Genomic DNA, 12,692 nt, shown 5'->3' with positions numbered 1-12,692 from the left:
ATTGCTCAGTTAATTGTAGTTTCAGTAAATATGCACAAAATGTGATTTGCTTTTCGAGTAAGAGATTTACCAAGAAAGAGTTACCAAGCTTTGAAAATCAACCCTAAAGTGAGCAATTCTTAAAACTGACCTTTATTCTTATTTCCGTGGTCTTTCTAGCTGATAAGCCTATTAAAGATTATGTTTTTCCAAGGCTTCAGCTATAATAAGCCCAATGATAGAAACCAGCATTGATTTTTATCTTTGTTTACATCCATTTGACATGTTATCATTAATCTTGTCAAGTGCTCTAAAGAACTAGATTTCATACTAGATTAAAATACAGAGAAGGCTGTCACTTTTGTGTGGGCTGCAAGATGGTGGGTATTAATTTAATGTCCCAATTAATATTCAGAGCTGTGACCGCGGATGTTTTGAGAGCTCTGTTGATGGAGGTGATTAAATCATTGTAAAACCTTTCCTATTGCTGTCATTTCCCTTGCTGTAGGGAGAGTAACTGATTTCTCCATAGAGTTCTTCGAGGGAGACAGCGAGGAAACAAAGGAAACAGATGTGATAGCTGATTGCAACCAAGATCAAGAAGAACAAAACCAGCAAGGTAGAGAGGAGGATTCCTCGGGGATCTGTGCATCGCTTGTTTTCACTTTAACATGTTTTTTATTTTGTAGAGTTATTCAATAGGAAGCAAAAGGGGGTTTCTTTGTGTTGTGATACCATCGATCTTGGTTTTGTATAATGAATGAGATTCCAAAGTAATCCACAAGCTAAAAAATGTTGACAGATTCTGTTAGTTATATTACACCTCCCACCACCAAATGTAGAAGAAGCATTTGAAGTTGGGTGTATACTTATACACAACTTTTGCTTTTACCCAGGTTCAGAATCAGTTAAACAAGAAGATCCTGCTGTCACTCAGCCTGAAGTAGACATATATAGCGACTATGGGTCCTTTCCACAGGACCTCCCTGCTCCAGTCATTACTGAGGAGCATTACCCAGACTTCATCAAAGCCTTGCTGAAGCTCATAGTAGGAGACAAGCAGGTCCAGGAGTGGATAGCCAAAGGTGAGCCAGTTTGAACAGGTCAGGAATGTGCACAATGCTAGTTTTTCTTCTAGTACCATGCTTTCAGTGATACGGATTTGATCATTCATTTGGTAATTCATTTTACTATCCCTGGGTTTCTGTTTTTGCACTAGTTTGCCGTACATTCTGTTGAATTAATTAACGTTTGCTTGTTTAATTAAAAAAAAAAAAAACAGAGAAAAATGCTGTATTAATTAGATGTTTGAATATCCATGCTAATCATTGCAATTATCCATCAGATACCACATTAGTTTGAGCTGCCGCTGCTGTAGCAGTCTTGCTAGACAAAGCTGTTGTTGTTTGAGGGAATCTCCAGGGAGCTAGTAGAGAAATACTATCCTGTCATTTTAATGTAATTTGATTTTGCCTTTTCTTCTAGATTGGACGCTTCATCAGATGCAAAACACTGCTGTCCTGTTCACATCCTGGCAGAGACCTCCTTTACTGATCGACCCCAGTGATGAAGCAGAGAAGTGGCTCAAAGAGCTCCGCAGCACATCTACAATCAGTGTCAAACTTGGCGAGAGGTTAATATGTACTTATGTTTCCATTGCACAGTGCTATCTAAAAAAGACTCAAATCCATTCCCGATGAGCACGGCTCCGGTAGAGCCCACAGTTAAAAAGCAACGATGTGAAGACTCTCTCTGAAGTAGAGATTAGTAATGTTATGTGTAGAAGACATTTTCATCCCTTAGAAAAGTTTCCCCATAGTAAAATCATGGAAAGTGTAATAAAGCATGAGTAAGCATTTTAAAGATATGGTAAAGCATATTAAGAATAACTGTGGGAAAAGCATGGTAAGACTTCAAAAAATACACTGCAGAAACACTGTGGTAAACCTTTATGGGATTACCTGGGTAAATGAAGAATGGTGATGTGAACTGTGGAAATGAGATGGCTTGGGGAGGCGAATAGTACAGCAGATTAATACTGTAATTCTTCAGTAACAAACATGAAGCCCCAGTCAGTCACATTAACTGATTTTTAAGCCTGTATAAATGTTTTCTTTCTGGCTTTAAAATGGCATGACCTGTTTAATATTTGATTTAGTGTACAGATTATTTATCTGTTTTGTTTTGATTTCAATGCTACCCAGGCCAGAAAGCAACGTTTTATTAGACATTGAGAAGGCAGTGCAGTCAGGAAGCAGTTTGTTCCTATATAACTACACCTCAAAGTGGGACGACCTCATTCGACCGTTGACTGAGCACTGCAATACAGCTACTGAGCGTAACCTTCAACTGGGTAAGAGCTGAATGCACAGTAATACATGCAGGCTGTCTGCAGATGGAAATTCTGTGTATTTGATTTATAATGCTTAGAAAGATTCTACTGCGTCAGAGAAACATGGTCTTTAATCTGCAGTTAATGGGGAGGTTTAGTGGTTTGCAAGTAATGTAATACATATTTATCTGTGTCTGATTGTATTCTTCTTCAGTCATTGCAAATGTACATCTCAGCTGGCTGTTGAATTGGTTGATTAATTGTGAGTAAATGTACTGAAATGAAAAACATTTTTTATTCTGATTGTGGTCTATGCTCTATATCCACGAAACATCCTTCCAGAGTTTGTTCAATGGTTTTAGATCCTTCAATAGACCCATTTGTGTCTGACCAAGGTGGTCCGTTGGCAACCACTGACTGCAAATGAGCACACTATGGATAAAAACATTTAAGTTTGTTTTATTTGATTGTGTGTGGATTTTATTTTCAATGCCCAGGAACTGTGGACAGAATTAAGATTCAGGGACAAGCTTGTCTGATCGTGAAAACAGGGATTCATTTTGAGGAGAGGTTGTTGTCTCATTCCAGGTTCTTCTGATATCATCTGCTTGGAAGGCCACAGATTGCTGTGTTCAGATCAGTTTAGACTGTACGTCGCTACGTCCCAGACAGAAGGGCGATTCAGGACTGACATAAACTGTGGAACAACCCTTATAAACTTTAAAGAGGGAGAAGATACTCTGAGAGACGTGTTATTGCACAGAATGTTTACCAACATCCAACCCAATCTTCAAGGTCAACTAAAGGTAAATTGGCTATTTGTTTAGTACAACGATAAAGCTGTAAAACACAGTTCAAGCTGTACTTCCCAAATGTTGCTTTACTGTATGTGTTTCCTTAACAGAAAGCAGCAAGGACCATTGTGGAAGTCCAGGATTCCCTGAAGCAGCTGGAGAGCAGGTTTCGAGAGTGTATTAATTCTTCACCCCCAAACTCTGATGGCATAGCGGACATCTTCAACAATAAGAATCAGGTAAGTACAGTGCATGCATAAATAAACCTTTGATCTTATGTTTTTCATTTTTAAAAAGCTTCCACTTAAAGTTGATAATTAGTACATATGTTTGCATCCAGGTGCTAATTTAACTAATTCCAACCCGTTTTTTGCATCAGCAGGAGGTGATGATACAAAAGACAGGTGTGACACTGTTATAGTTGTTGCTGCTAATTGACGTGGAAAGTGTACACCAACATGTACTGTATCTGCCCTTTTCATATTAGAGATTACATGTTGTTATATTGTAAAATACAAAGACAGACTGGTAATTGATGTTGAAATACATCTGAAAAAAAAACAATCACATGTATTTACACTAATCTGTTATTATGAGAATAATATTTTCATTTTAAATGGATCACTCTAGTTAAGTTTGATTTTCTTTACTTCACCTGATTACTCTTTTTTTTTTTGATGTGTTTCAGCTGTCTGAAAGGCTACAGGAGTCTCAGTCGCTGTACAGAAGCCTTTCTCAGCTAAGGGACAAGTTGCTTCCTGTAGCCCACCGTGGTGCGCTCCTGTATTCTATCCTCCAGGCTCTCAGAGTCCTGGCTAGAGAATATCAGTTCCCACTCAGCTATTTTCTCTGCCTTTTTGACAAAGCTATTCGGAACAGTGCCTTAGAAGAAGATAACCCCCAGGTATGGATAAATGAATGAATGAGTCATGAATCCAAATGTAGAAGTGTTTGTTGCATATGTGCTAAAAGTACATTTCTAGCTTTTGTCTTGAAGTATTTTGAATAAATCCAGCCAATTATTTTATTTTCAACTTAATAACAATCCTTAACATAACTGAACATCTTCTAATGCTGATTTAGAAACGATACAATGGAAATGAACCAAGAGGAGAAGGTAGAACCACAGTGGTATGAACCATTAGTAGAGATGGTACCACATGGTGCTGAGACAAAGCAATGCATTACATTACAGTAGCATGGTGTGCTACCATCTCAGGATATTTGCTCCAAACTCACTGTGTTGCCATTGCTGGAGTTTCTTCCAGCTTTGCTTTATCCTGTTTGAGGGAGTGGTTTTCAGTATTACACTAAACCCTTTACTTTGAATTGCATTCATCCAACAGCACTGTGTGTGGGTTCGACTGTTTTAAAGAATCCCACTGAATGGCATAGAGAGATAAATGTGGATCGCTGGCCCTGGGAAATGTCTTTGGGCCTGTTTTGAAATGCCAGGACCCCACGGGTGGGCGATGACAGGGCAAGTGGTGCTTCACTCGGGAGCCATCATCTGATCATTTTGTAATCCAAGTACAATAATCCGTCGTGAATCCAGAGTGAGGCGGATGTGCAAAAAGTCGGATGATTTTGAGATTCAGCTTTTATTAGGGAGCTCATCTTTGTTAAAAAGATAAAGTGTATTAATGCTTGTGACAGTGTAGCCATCTGCTGTGTGTTCGCTGCTGAGGGACAGGCAGGAGATGGAGACGGAGATTGAAGTCAATACGCCCCCCGCAGGCGAACAGGATTTATTTACATACCAACACACTGAACAGCTCACGTGACACTACCAGCAGTGGTAGCACACGACGCACATACAGCACAGTGTGGCGAAACTTTGGTGGACTCTACAATCTCTGAACTAATGTTCTCTGTTCAGCAATAAACTAATGTTGCTGAAGAGCTTGATCATGGCGGATAAACAGCTAGGCGGATATGTGACAGGCGGATACACGATGGATTACGGTAGTTAGATGTGACAGCTACAAAAAACTGAACTAATTAAGGCCCTAAGTGATTCCAATAAAGTTACCTGAGTTGAACAAATTAATTGATGAAGAGCAAAACTGCACTCTCCCCAAGGGATCCGCTAACATCAACACGAACATGGAAAACTGCGGTATGTAATAAAATATGTTAACATAACAATATTCAGCAGGTTTCGTTCGACTTTATTTCTTAATTCTATAGGGTGATGCAACACGTTTGGCCAGAGCTGCACTTTACAGATTTGTATGCCTAAAACATGAGGACAAACAAACAGACTTCTGCATGTTCACTGCATTAAAATAATGTATTCAGAGACCTTTACATTCTAAGAATAATGCAAAATATATAGATTCCATAGATTGTGAATTAGTTTTGTGATGTGTAAAACTAAGGATAATAACAAGCGTTTTTGGAGTGATTTGCATTTTTAATAATCTCAGCACTGGTTTAAAAATGCACTGTAGAAATACTGTGTGATACCAGTACTGAAAGAGTTACCATTTGTTATTTAATATTTAAACATATTCTCTAACTGCAGGCTTCAGACTACATGGCGAGTAAGAGATTATTGTGAAAGATGTCTTGAATATATCAAACAATATCATGTGTATAAGAAACAGGCAAAACACATTCATCACCAGCTCCAAACCAATCAGCATATCAGTCAGGGAATACCAAAACCATAAAAAAACGAGAGGTGTTTCAGCTCTTTTCAAACATCCCCATCTCATCACGGTACAAAGCAGACAAACAGATTTCTGGGGGAAGCAACATTCCAGTGAAAGAAGTATATCAGATGCCTCCAAAGTAATGGAGTCTGGCAAATAGCCTGATAATGATGCTTCTTCAGTGGGATGCTACAAGAAAAATAATAAGGACAATATCTCTGTGAATTTAGTGACAAACCTTTCTGATCATTGCATGTGCCAGTTGCGGCTATGCATGTCTTGTGGCGTGTGTTGACTGCGTTGGTATTCTGGGAACCTGATGTGCATTAGTTTGGTATCCAGCGGAGTAGCCTTCTATTGTATATGTGAGAGTGTAAACACATGTCAGTGTTAGGCCAGTGATCCAATATAACACACCATATGATCGTAACAAGATCATAACATGCTAGCGCCCTTAAATGTATACATTTTCTTACTAAGTATGTATTGACTGTAGTAAGTATGATAGTACATTGGTCTAGAAGTCACCTGTGCAGGAAAACCACAGCTAGATTAATATACAGTTAAAGAGCAGGGTTATTTAGATCCGCCACTGTTTACTTTAGATCATTAAAATAGGCAACTGCATCAGGCATTGAGGCATTGTGAACTAGGGAAGCATTTAATACCAATAACTGTTAGCCTTTTGAAATGGTTAAAATGGCACACATTGAAGCCTGGGTGATGCTTGATTGCTCCTGCAGTAAGAGAACAATCAGTCCTCAGTTATCTCTGTTTTACATTGTTAACCCGTATAGTGTATACTAATTAAATTACATCATTGGTTTTGCCAAACACCTTGATATAGAAATTCCAGTCAGCTCCATTCATTCATTAAGATCTGTAATAGGGCTGTTTGTATCATGAACAAGTAGGGTAGAAACTGCATTTTACGGCTGAATTGCGGCTTTACAAAGAGGTACGTTAAGCTGTTATAATAATGAATCTGCATTGCCAACTTTAAATCCATAACAGCTTATTAATATACACAGTGCAACATCGTAACTCAAGATGAAGCTGCATGAAGCAGCTGTAATGGCCGATAATGTAGTGGGACAGGTGATAATGATGGTTTCACCTGCAATATAGCTTGTACTTTCATTGTAAATTTTACCTGTAAAGATGTATTTACAGGTAACATACAATACGGTTATTAAACATTTAGAAATGCGAATAGAAGTTATGTTTGCATTGCACATGTAAGATGACAGTCAGAAGGGGATTATTTTTGCACAACACCATGTTGTTAGGATGTCATGCAATGGGTGCCCCGGGACTGTGACCTCATCCAGGGCGAGTAAAGAAACAGCATTATTTTAATGATATATTACGTCTATTAAATTCTTGTAGCCTAATAATAAACTAGATTTAATGAATCAATTTGGATTAAGTGTCTCTTTAAGACGGAAGAACCTTACAGGCTGCAGATTTTTTAAATCAATCGATTGCTCAGCAGCTGACATTTATGGTCTATAGAAATTATTTCTTTATTTTATCAACATGAATATCGATAATTGCAGTATTCAGAATCCCTAATATTTTTCATTGTGGTTACATAATAATTACGTTGACCCCTAATTGTCATTTTAACATCCAGCTTGATTGTGCCGTGGAACACAATAAAACATTTAGGAAAACCATACAGTAAATGTAACTGCATCAAAACAAGCTTCCCTCAACTCCCTACATGTCATAAGCAAAAATAAACCATCTCATTAAGGGTTCTGTATTGTGTAACTGCAATCAACCGTCACTCTGTTTGAGAGCTAATCGCCTTGCAACATATATTTTAAATTTCCAGCTTATTATTTGTGATTACGACTGTTTTTTTTTTCCTGTAATGGAGAATTACATGCTTTTTGGATAATTTGATTGGTGAGTGATGTTTCTATGGTTACAGGTTGAAGATGCTCAGCATCCTCAAGCCAGAACTGCATTGGATCTTGAAACTGAAGAGGAAGGAATCAAGGACAGACAAGGACAGACAACACCTCTTAATGGAAAAGGTAGTCTACAGTGATGTGATATTGTGGAGGGGCTGGCTGCTGTGCTGGATTTAAGTCGTACAGCTAATTCTGCTAATCACCTCTGAGGCAGTAAGATAATCATGTCAGATTTTGATAGTACAATATTTCAATTTGCTTGCTTTTTTTTTTCATTTCATCCCAGTGCAAAGCACATTTGAACAGAATTGTACGGCACTGCATTTGGCAGTCTCTTGTGTGCCCATTAAGATAAGCATTCAAGCCCATTTCTTACAGATATACAACGCAAATTAATTATTTATGCACGACACAGCTTGTTTTTGTTTTTCAAATTGCACTGTAACTGTACTGGCAAGAAGTTCAGGTTGTACAAGTAAAGAACACGGTAAAGTAAATCCAAGCTCTTTGTTAGCTCTGTCCTTACATGTCTTGTCAGCTTTGTCAAAGCATGTGTATTCCCTAAATGTAGTCAGATCTAAACTGGTAACGTTGAAAGCCTAAAATACCCATTTATTGATAATTACAGGGTTCATCGAGGGTACAGGGAGATATTAGCGAGGGAGAGGGTTGTCTTTAAGTACAAAACCCTGTCGTTTTATAGCTAGTACATGACTATTTTTGTTTGTTTCTGGATTTAAAAAAAAAAGTCAGTGGAGTCTGGCTGCAATCAAATTAGTCATTTGGTTGGCTGATCACTGCAGACTCTTTAAAATGTCTGGGCAAAACTGGGCTGTGTCCTGTTCTCAGTGAAAGTGAATGGCAGAAATATTCTGCTTGTCATTGCCTTTCGATTGGTATATATTATAAGATGTACAGGAACTGTTTTATGAATTGATCCCAAGAAAATACAGAAAAAGAACTGTGCCTGATGTGAGTTTACTAAACATAATAATTTTCATGCTATGTAGCATTGTGTTAGTTTTATGGAAATGACAACAACCAATGCGCACACAGATCTCCAGATTTTACAAGCACATGGTATATTTAAGCCAATTGTAAACTGTTATAAACCTTAAGCTCTTTATGAACATAACTCTTGATGTTTAATACTTCAAAAGGGTGTCTTAATTTCCCCACTGTTGGTCCCTTGATATCACAACCAAGAAGATTCAATATACAGTACATAACTGTACTATCAACGATATGAAGATATAAGTGCTTTGTGCAACAAACTTCAATCTAGTAAAGTATTCTGCATTCTGCTAGCAGTGTGTTAGTCCTGAACGTGGTGGAGTGAATGCATTAGCAGTGTTCTGTGTAATGAGCGATGTGGAGTCTCACTGGAGGTTGTTAAAACAGATAGATAGCCTGGGGTAAACAACAAGACAGGTAGGTTTTAAAAACAAATCTTTGAAAAGCTGACACGCAGCTGATCCGTGCTGCTGAAATAATTTCCTTTAAGTCAAGGTGTTTCATTTTGGCTGAATATATGTATATATTATGGTAACATGACTGGTGGTCAAGGCTGGCCAGTGACAGAAATAGCAACCCAGACACAGAAACTGTAGCTTAGCGCTTTCTGCACACTTTTAATGAACACAAAACAAACAAAACACCGGAGCAAAATAACAGTTTGAACAAAACACTCCTAAACACCCAAGCACAGCTATCCCGGTGTTCTGCACTTGCACTTACTCTCTCTTCTTCTTCTTCTTCTTCTTCTTCTTCTTCTTCTTCTTCTTCTTCTTCTTCTTCTTCTTCTTCTTCTTCTAACTCTCTACACAACCCATACCAAACATTCATTCTTTTGTTCTTTTATAGGCCATAACCAGGGGTAATTGTCAACCAATCATTCCGTTACCACCTGGCCACATTCCACACTTTTCCAATCACACCGCAATCACTCAATTAAACAAAATTGCCATCACCAGACACCCACGCACACGTGCACCCATGTGCACCGCCTCTGCTCTGCACGCACCCTCCCCCTACTTTGTCACCAATAAGTACTTTGCTGGTACAGATTAGACAAATGGGAAAAAGGAAAGGCGTACCAGTATTTCTCTATTTTGTTTATGTATTTATTTATTCTTGTATTACATGATGACAAGATGAGGACAATATATTTGTGTATATATAAGAGAAAAGGTTTTTAAAATATGTATACAAAAGGTTTAAAAGATTAAAACATTTTTTTAAAACCTTTTCTTATATATATATATATAATGACCACAAACCAGCAATGTCATTATAAAACCTTGATACGCAGGAATCCTATGTTTTTTAAATTTGCTTCTTGAAGTGTTTTATTGCGTTTTTTCAATTAGTATATCAAAAAATAAATCCTAATCTGCAATCCACAAGCAGAGCAGTAAATTGCATAACCAAATCTATTTGTACTGTATTGGGTTCCTGACTGCATTGCTTTTCCTGCCTCCTAATGCATGATGCTACACTTGGGGGCAGTAGCATGCTGTAGGCTGCACAGATCCTTCCTATAGTATAGAGCAATGTATTCTGCTTCAGTAGGGCTTGCCTGAGCTTCCAAAATCAAAATGTTTTTAATGAACATATTGGCAGTAGGTTATATCAGAAGTAATTTAACAAAATCACATTTCTTAATAATAATATTAAACTAAACATTGACATCATATTTTTTCAATCAGGGCCATAACTATTTTTGTAGCCTTTCCAAGCTCTTCATTGAGCACAGCCATAAAAACAAATGCTTATTGACTCGGCCATTTTGCTCTCTAATGAAAAATGATCAGTGTTCAATGATTTGCTTCTCAAACCACCCATGTGTTTATGACATACACTTAAGCAGGTTTTAAAAAAAAACTAAAAAAAAAAAAGTGTTAACAACCCTTTAAACAGCTAATGGCTTGTGGGTTCTTTGTGTTAATTCACATATAAAATGTAATTTGGCAATTAGCTTCAGATTAATCTGCAGGAAAGCTGTTTGCCAGAATACCCCCCTCGGTCACAATTTTTTAATTTAATCTTTAGAGCGATTAAACTGTTTACTGAGATTTTTGTGTTATGGTGTAACTTGCAATGTGCACTATGGTAAAGAGATAAATAAAATATGAAGTGGGTTCTCCAAGTGGCTCACCTAGTCAGGGAACAACAGTGTGGTGTGCAGGGTGACAACAACATCTTATCTGACAAAATTACATTTGGACAGACCAAGCAGAGGTCACAATGCCCTAGAAGTTATGAACAACATTGTTCATTTGAAATGCTCTCAGTCAGTATGTAGTACTATTGGCCTTTTTCATTTTTGTGTCTTCTTTTTCTCTCTTTAACTGCATCTGTTAGAATTTACTTTTGAAAAGCCAACGTCAGCAGCTGACAGCTGAGAGAGGGCAAGAACAATCTGAACACTTGAAAAACATAGAAATTATAGTCAAGTGTAAATAGCCAGTTACTGGCGGAAGAAAGCAATCTAGGCTCTGTGTCTGCAGCATTTATGGTTTCCATTTTCCAGCCTTGAATGGGATGCACAAGATATTGAACATTGGGAATCTTGTATTTTTGTGGGGTTTTTTTGGCTTTTGTAGCTAGCTTTAGCTCTGAAATATTCTTGCCCATTCTTCTAACTTTCATTGCTTACATTTTTTTTTTTGTCATTTTTCAGTTCAAACTGGCCGGCAAACTTCATAACCACACTGTGTAATAATTAATTTGTTTTTACCTCAGGCTTGGTGGATAGCAGGATTGATGCCTCTCTAACAGGCCCAGAGCCTCCAGCGGAATCACTGTCCACACAGTTCGAATCCATGGAAGTAATCCGCAGCCCTCAGGAACCTGCGAGTCCCGGAACCAAGGCACGCAGCCTCTCAGCCAATCAAATCAGCCAGCTGGTGGACCAACTGACTGAAACTGTTTACCAAGCAATAAATCAGTAGGTTACAGACAACAATCTGCTTTGGTATTGTGAACCTTTGTTTGGTGAATAATTGGTCAATTTTAGACTTATCAAGGCTTTCTACAATTTAAATGATAATCTAAGAATAAAACAAACTGGACTGGTCCTTTTTTTATCAGTACAGTTACTTATAATTGCCAGAGTGATAATTTCTTGACACTTAGCTCAAATAAATAGTGTTCTAAATATTGTATTTGCATATAAATGCATATGCTACATAAATTATTATTTTTCAGTGAAACGTTCCTTGTTGATAATTCCACCAACACTGAGAAAAGAATAGTCTGCAAGGAAATTATGAGAATAAGATGAACTAAAAGCAGTAGGGTCTACAGAGACCTTTACTTGCTAGGATTATTATTATTATAAAAAAAAAAAAGTTTCCTTTAGCAGCGTTTGTGTCACATTGATGGATTTTCAATTAAGGACAGGCAAATGAAACAGATAAAAGGTGAAAGGCAGTAAGTGTGGCTGGCCCTATAGTCCCAGCAGCCTCATCAGAGACTTTTATTATGCATACAAAATGAAGCTGTGCCCTGAGCTGACATTCAGCTGTAGAGAAAGCCGACTGTGTTGTTAGAATGCTGTTTATAAGGTTAGAAGTCATGCACTGCCATTTTGAGCAACCCCCTGTAAATGGATGGCTTACACTGAGGGCATTGACAGAGTAGCCAACATTTTGAAAAGTGCTTCAGTTATTTTAATCGCTAACATCTTTTTAAATAACGGAACTGATTTTACCCATCAAGGCTACAAGTGTTAGACTGTAAGGCCAGCCACAATGTCTACAGGCACAGATATTCCATTCTTTACACACACTTCCAGATTACTGAGCAAGATTTTCTGGCTGGAATTGCTTTACACGCTTTGCACGGCTTGTGGGAGAAATCCATGCAGCTTATACGAGATCTGCAGCATTTGAACAGTTTGAAGTTTGGCATGTGTGGCCTTTTCTCTATGGCACCCTGTAAAAAGTGATTGTGTGATTGTGTTTCTAAGAGGTTTAACAAAAATCTCTGCCCTTGGTTGGTCTGC

At 37.9% G+C, this 12,692-nt stretch overlaps 1 protein-coding gene across 2 annotated transcripts in view; it reads left to right on the top strand.

Annotated features, from left to right (window-relative positions):
• LOC121305040 (dynein alpha chain, flagellar outer arm-like) overlaps positions 1–12,692 on the top strand; it is a 44,903-nt gene that overhangs the window by 575 nt on the left and 31,636 nt on the right. For both annotated transcript variants that reach the window (XM_041236551.1, XM_041236550.1), the window contains exons 2-10: positions 488–598; positions 876–1,064; positions 1,465–1,612; positions 2,184–2,332; positions 2,900–3,117; positions 3,216–3,344; positions 3,794–4,009; positions 7,702–7,807; positions 11,429–11,633. In XM_041236551.1, coding sequence (XP_041092485.1) covers positions 488–598; positions 876–1,064; positions 1,465–1,612; positions 2,184–2,332; positions 2,900–3,117; positions 3,216–3,344; positions 3,794–4,009; positions 7,702–7,807; positions 11,429–11,633 — 1,471 coding nt within the window. The remainder of the gene's footprint in view (positions 1–487; positions 599–875; positions 1,065–1,464; positions 1,613–2,183; positions 2,333–2,899; positions 3,118–3,215; positions 3,345–3,793; positions 4,010–7,701; positions 7,808–11,428; positions 11,634–12,692) is intronic.

Source organism: Polyodon spathula, chromosome 41, assembly GCF_017654505.1.
Source record: "Polyodon spathula isolate WHYD16114869_AA chromosome 41, ASM1765450v1, whole genome shotgun sequence".
Taxonomy (NCBI): domain Eukaryota; kingdom Metazoa; phylum Chordata; class Actinopteri; order Acipenseriformes; family Polyodontidae; genus Polyodon; species Polyodon spathula.
Note: the sequence above shows the minus strand (reverse complement) of the source record. Positions and strands in the feature narration are given on the sequence as shown.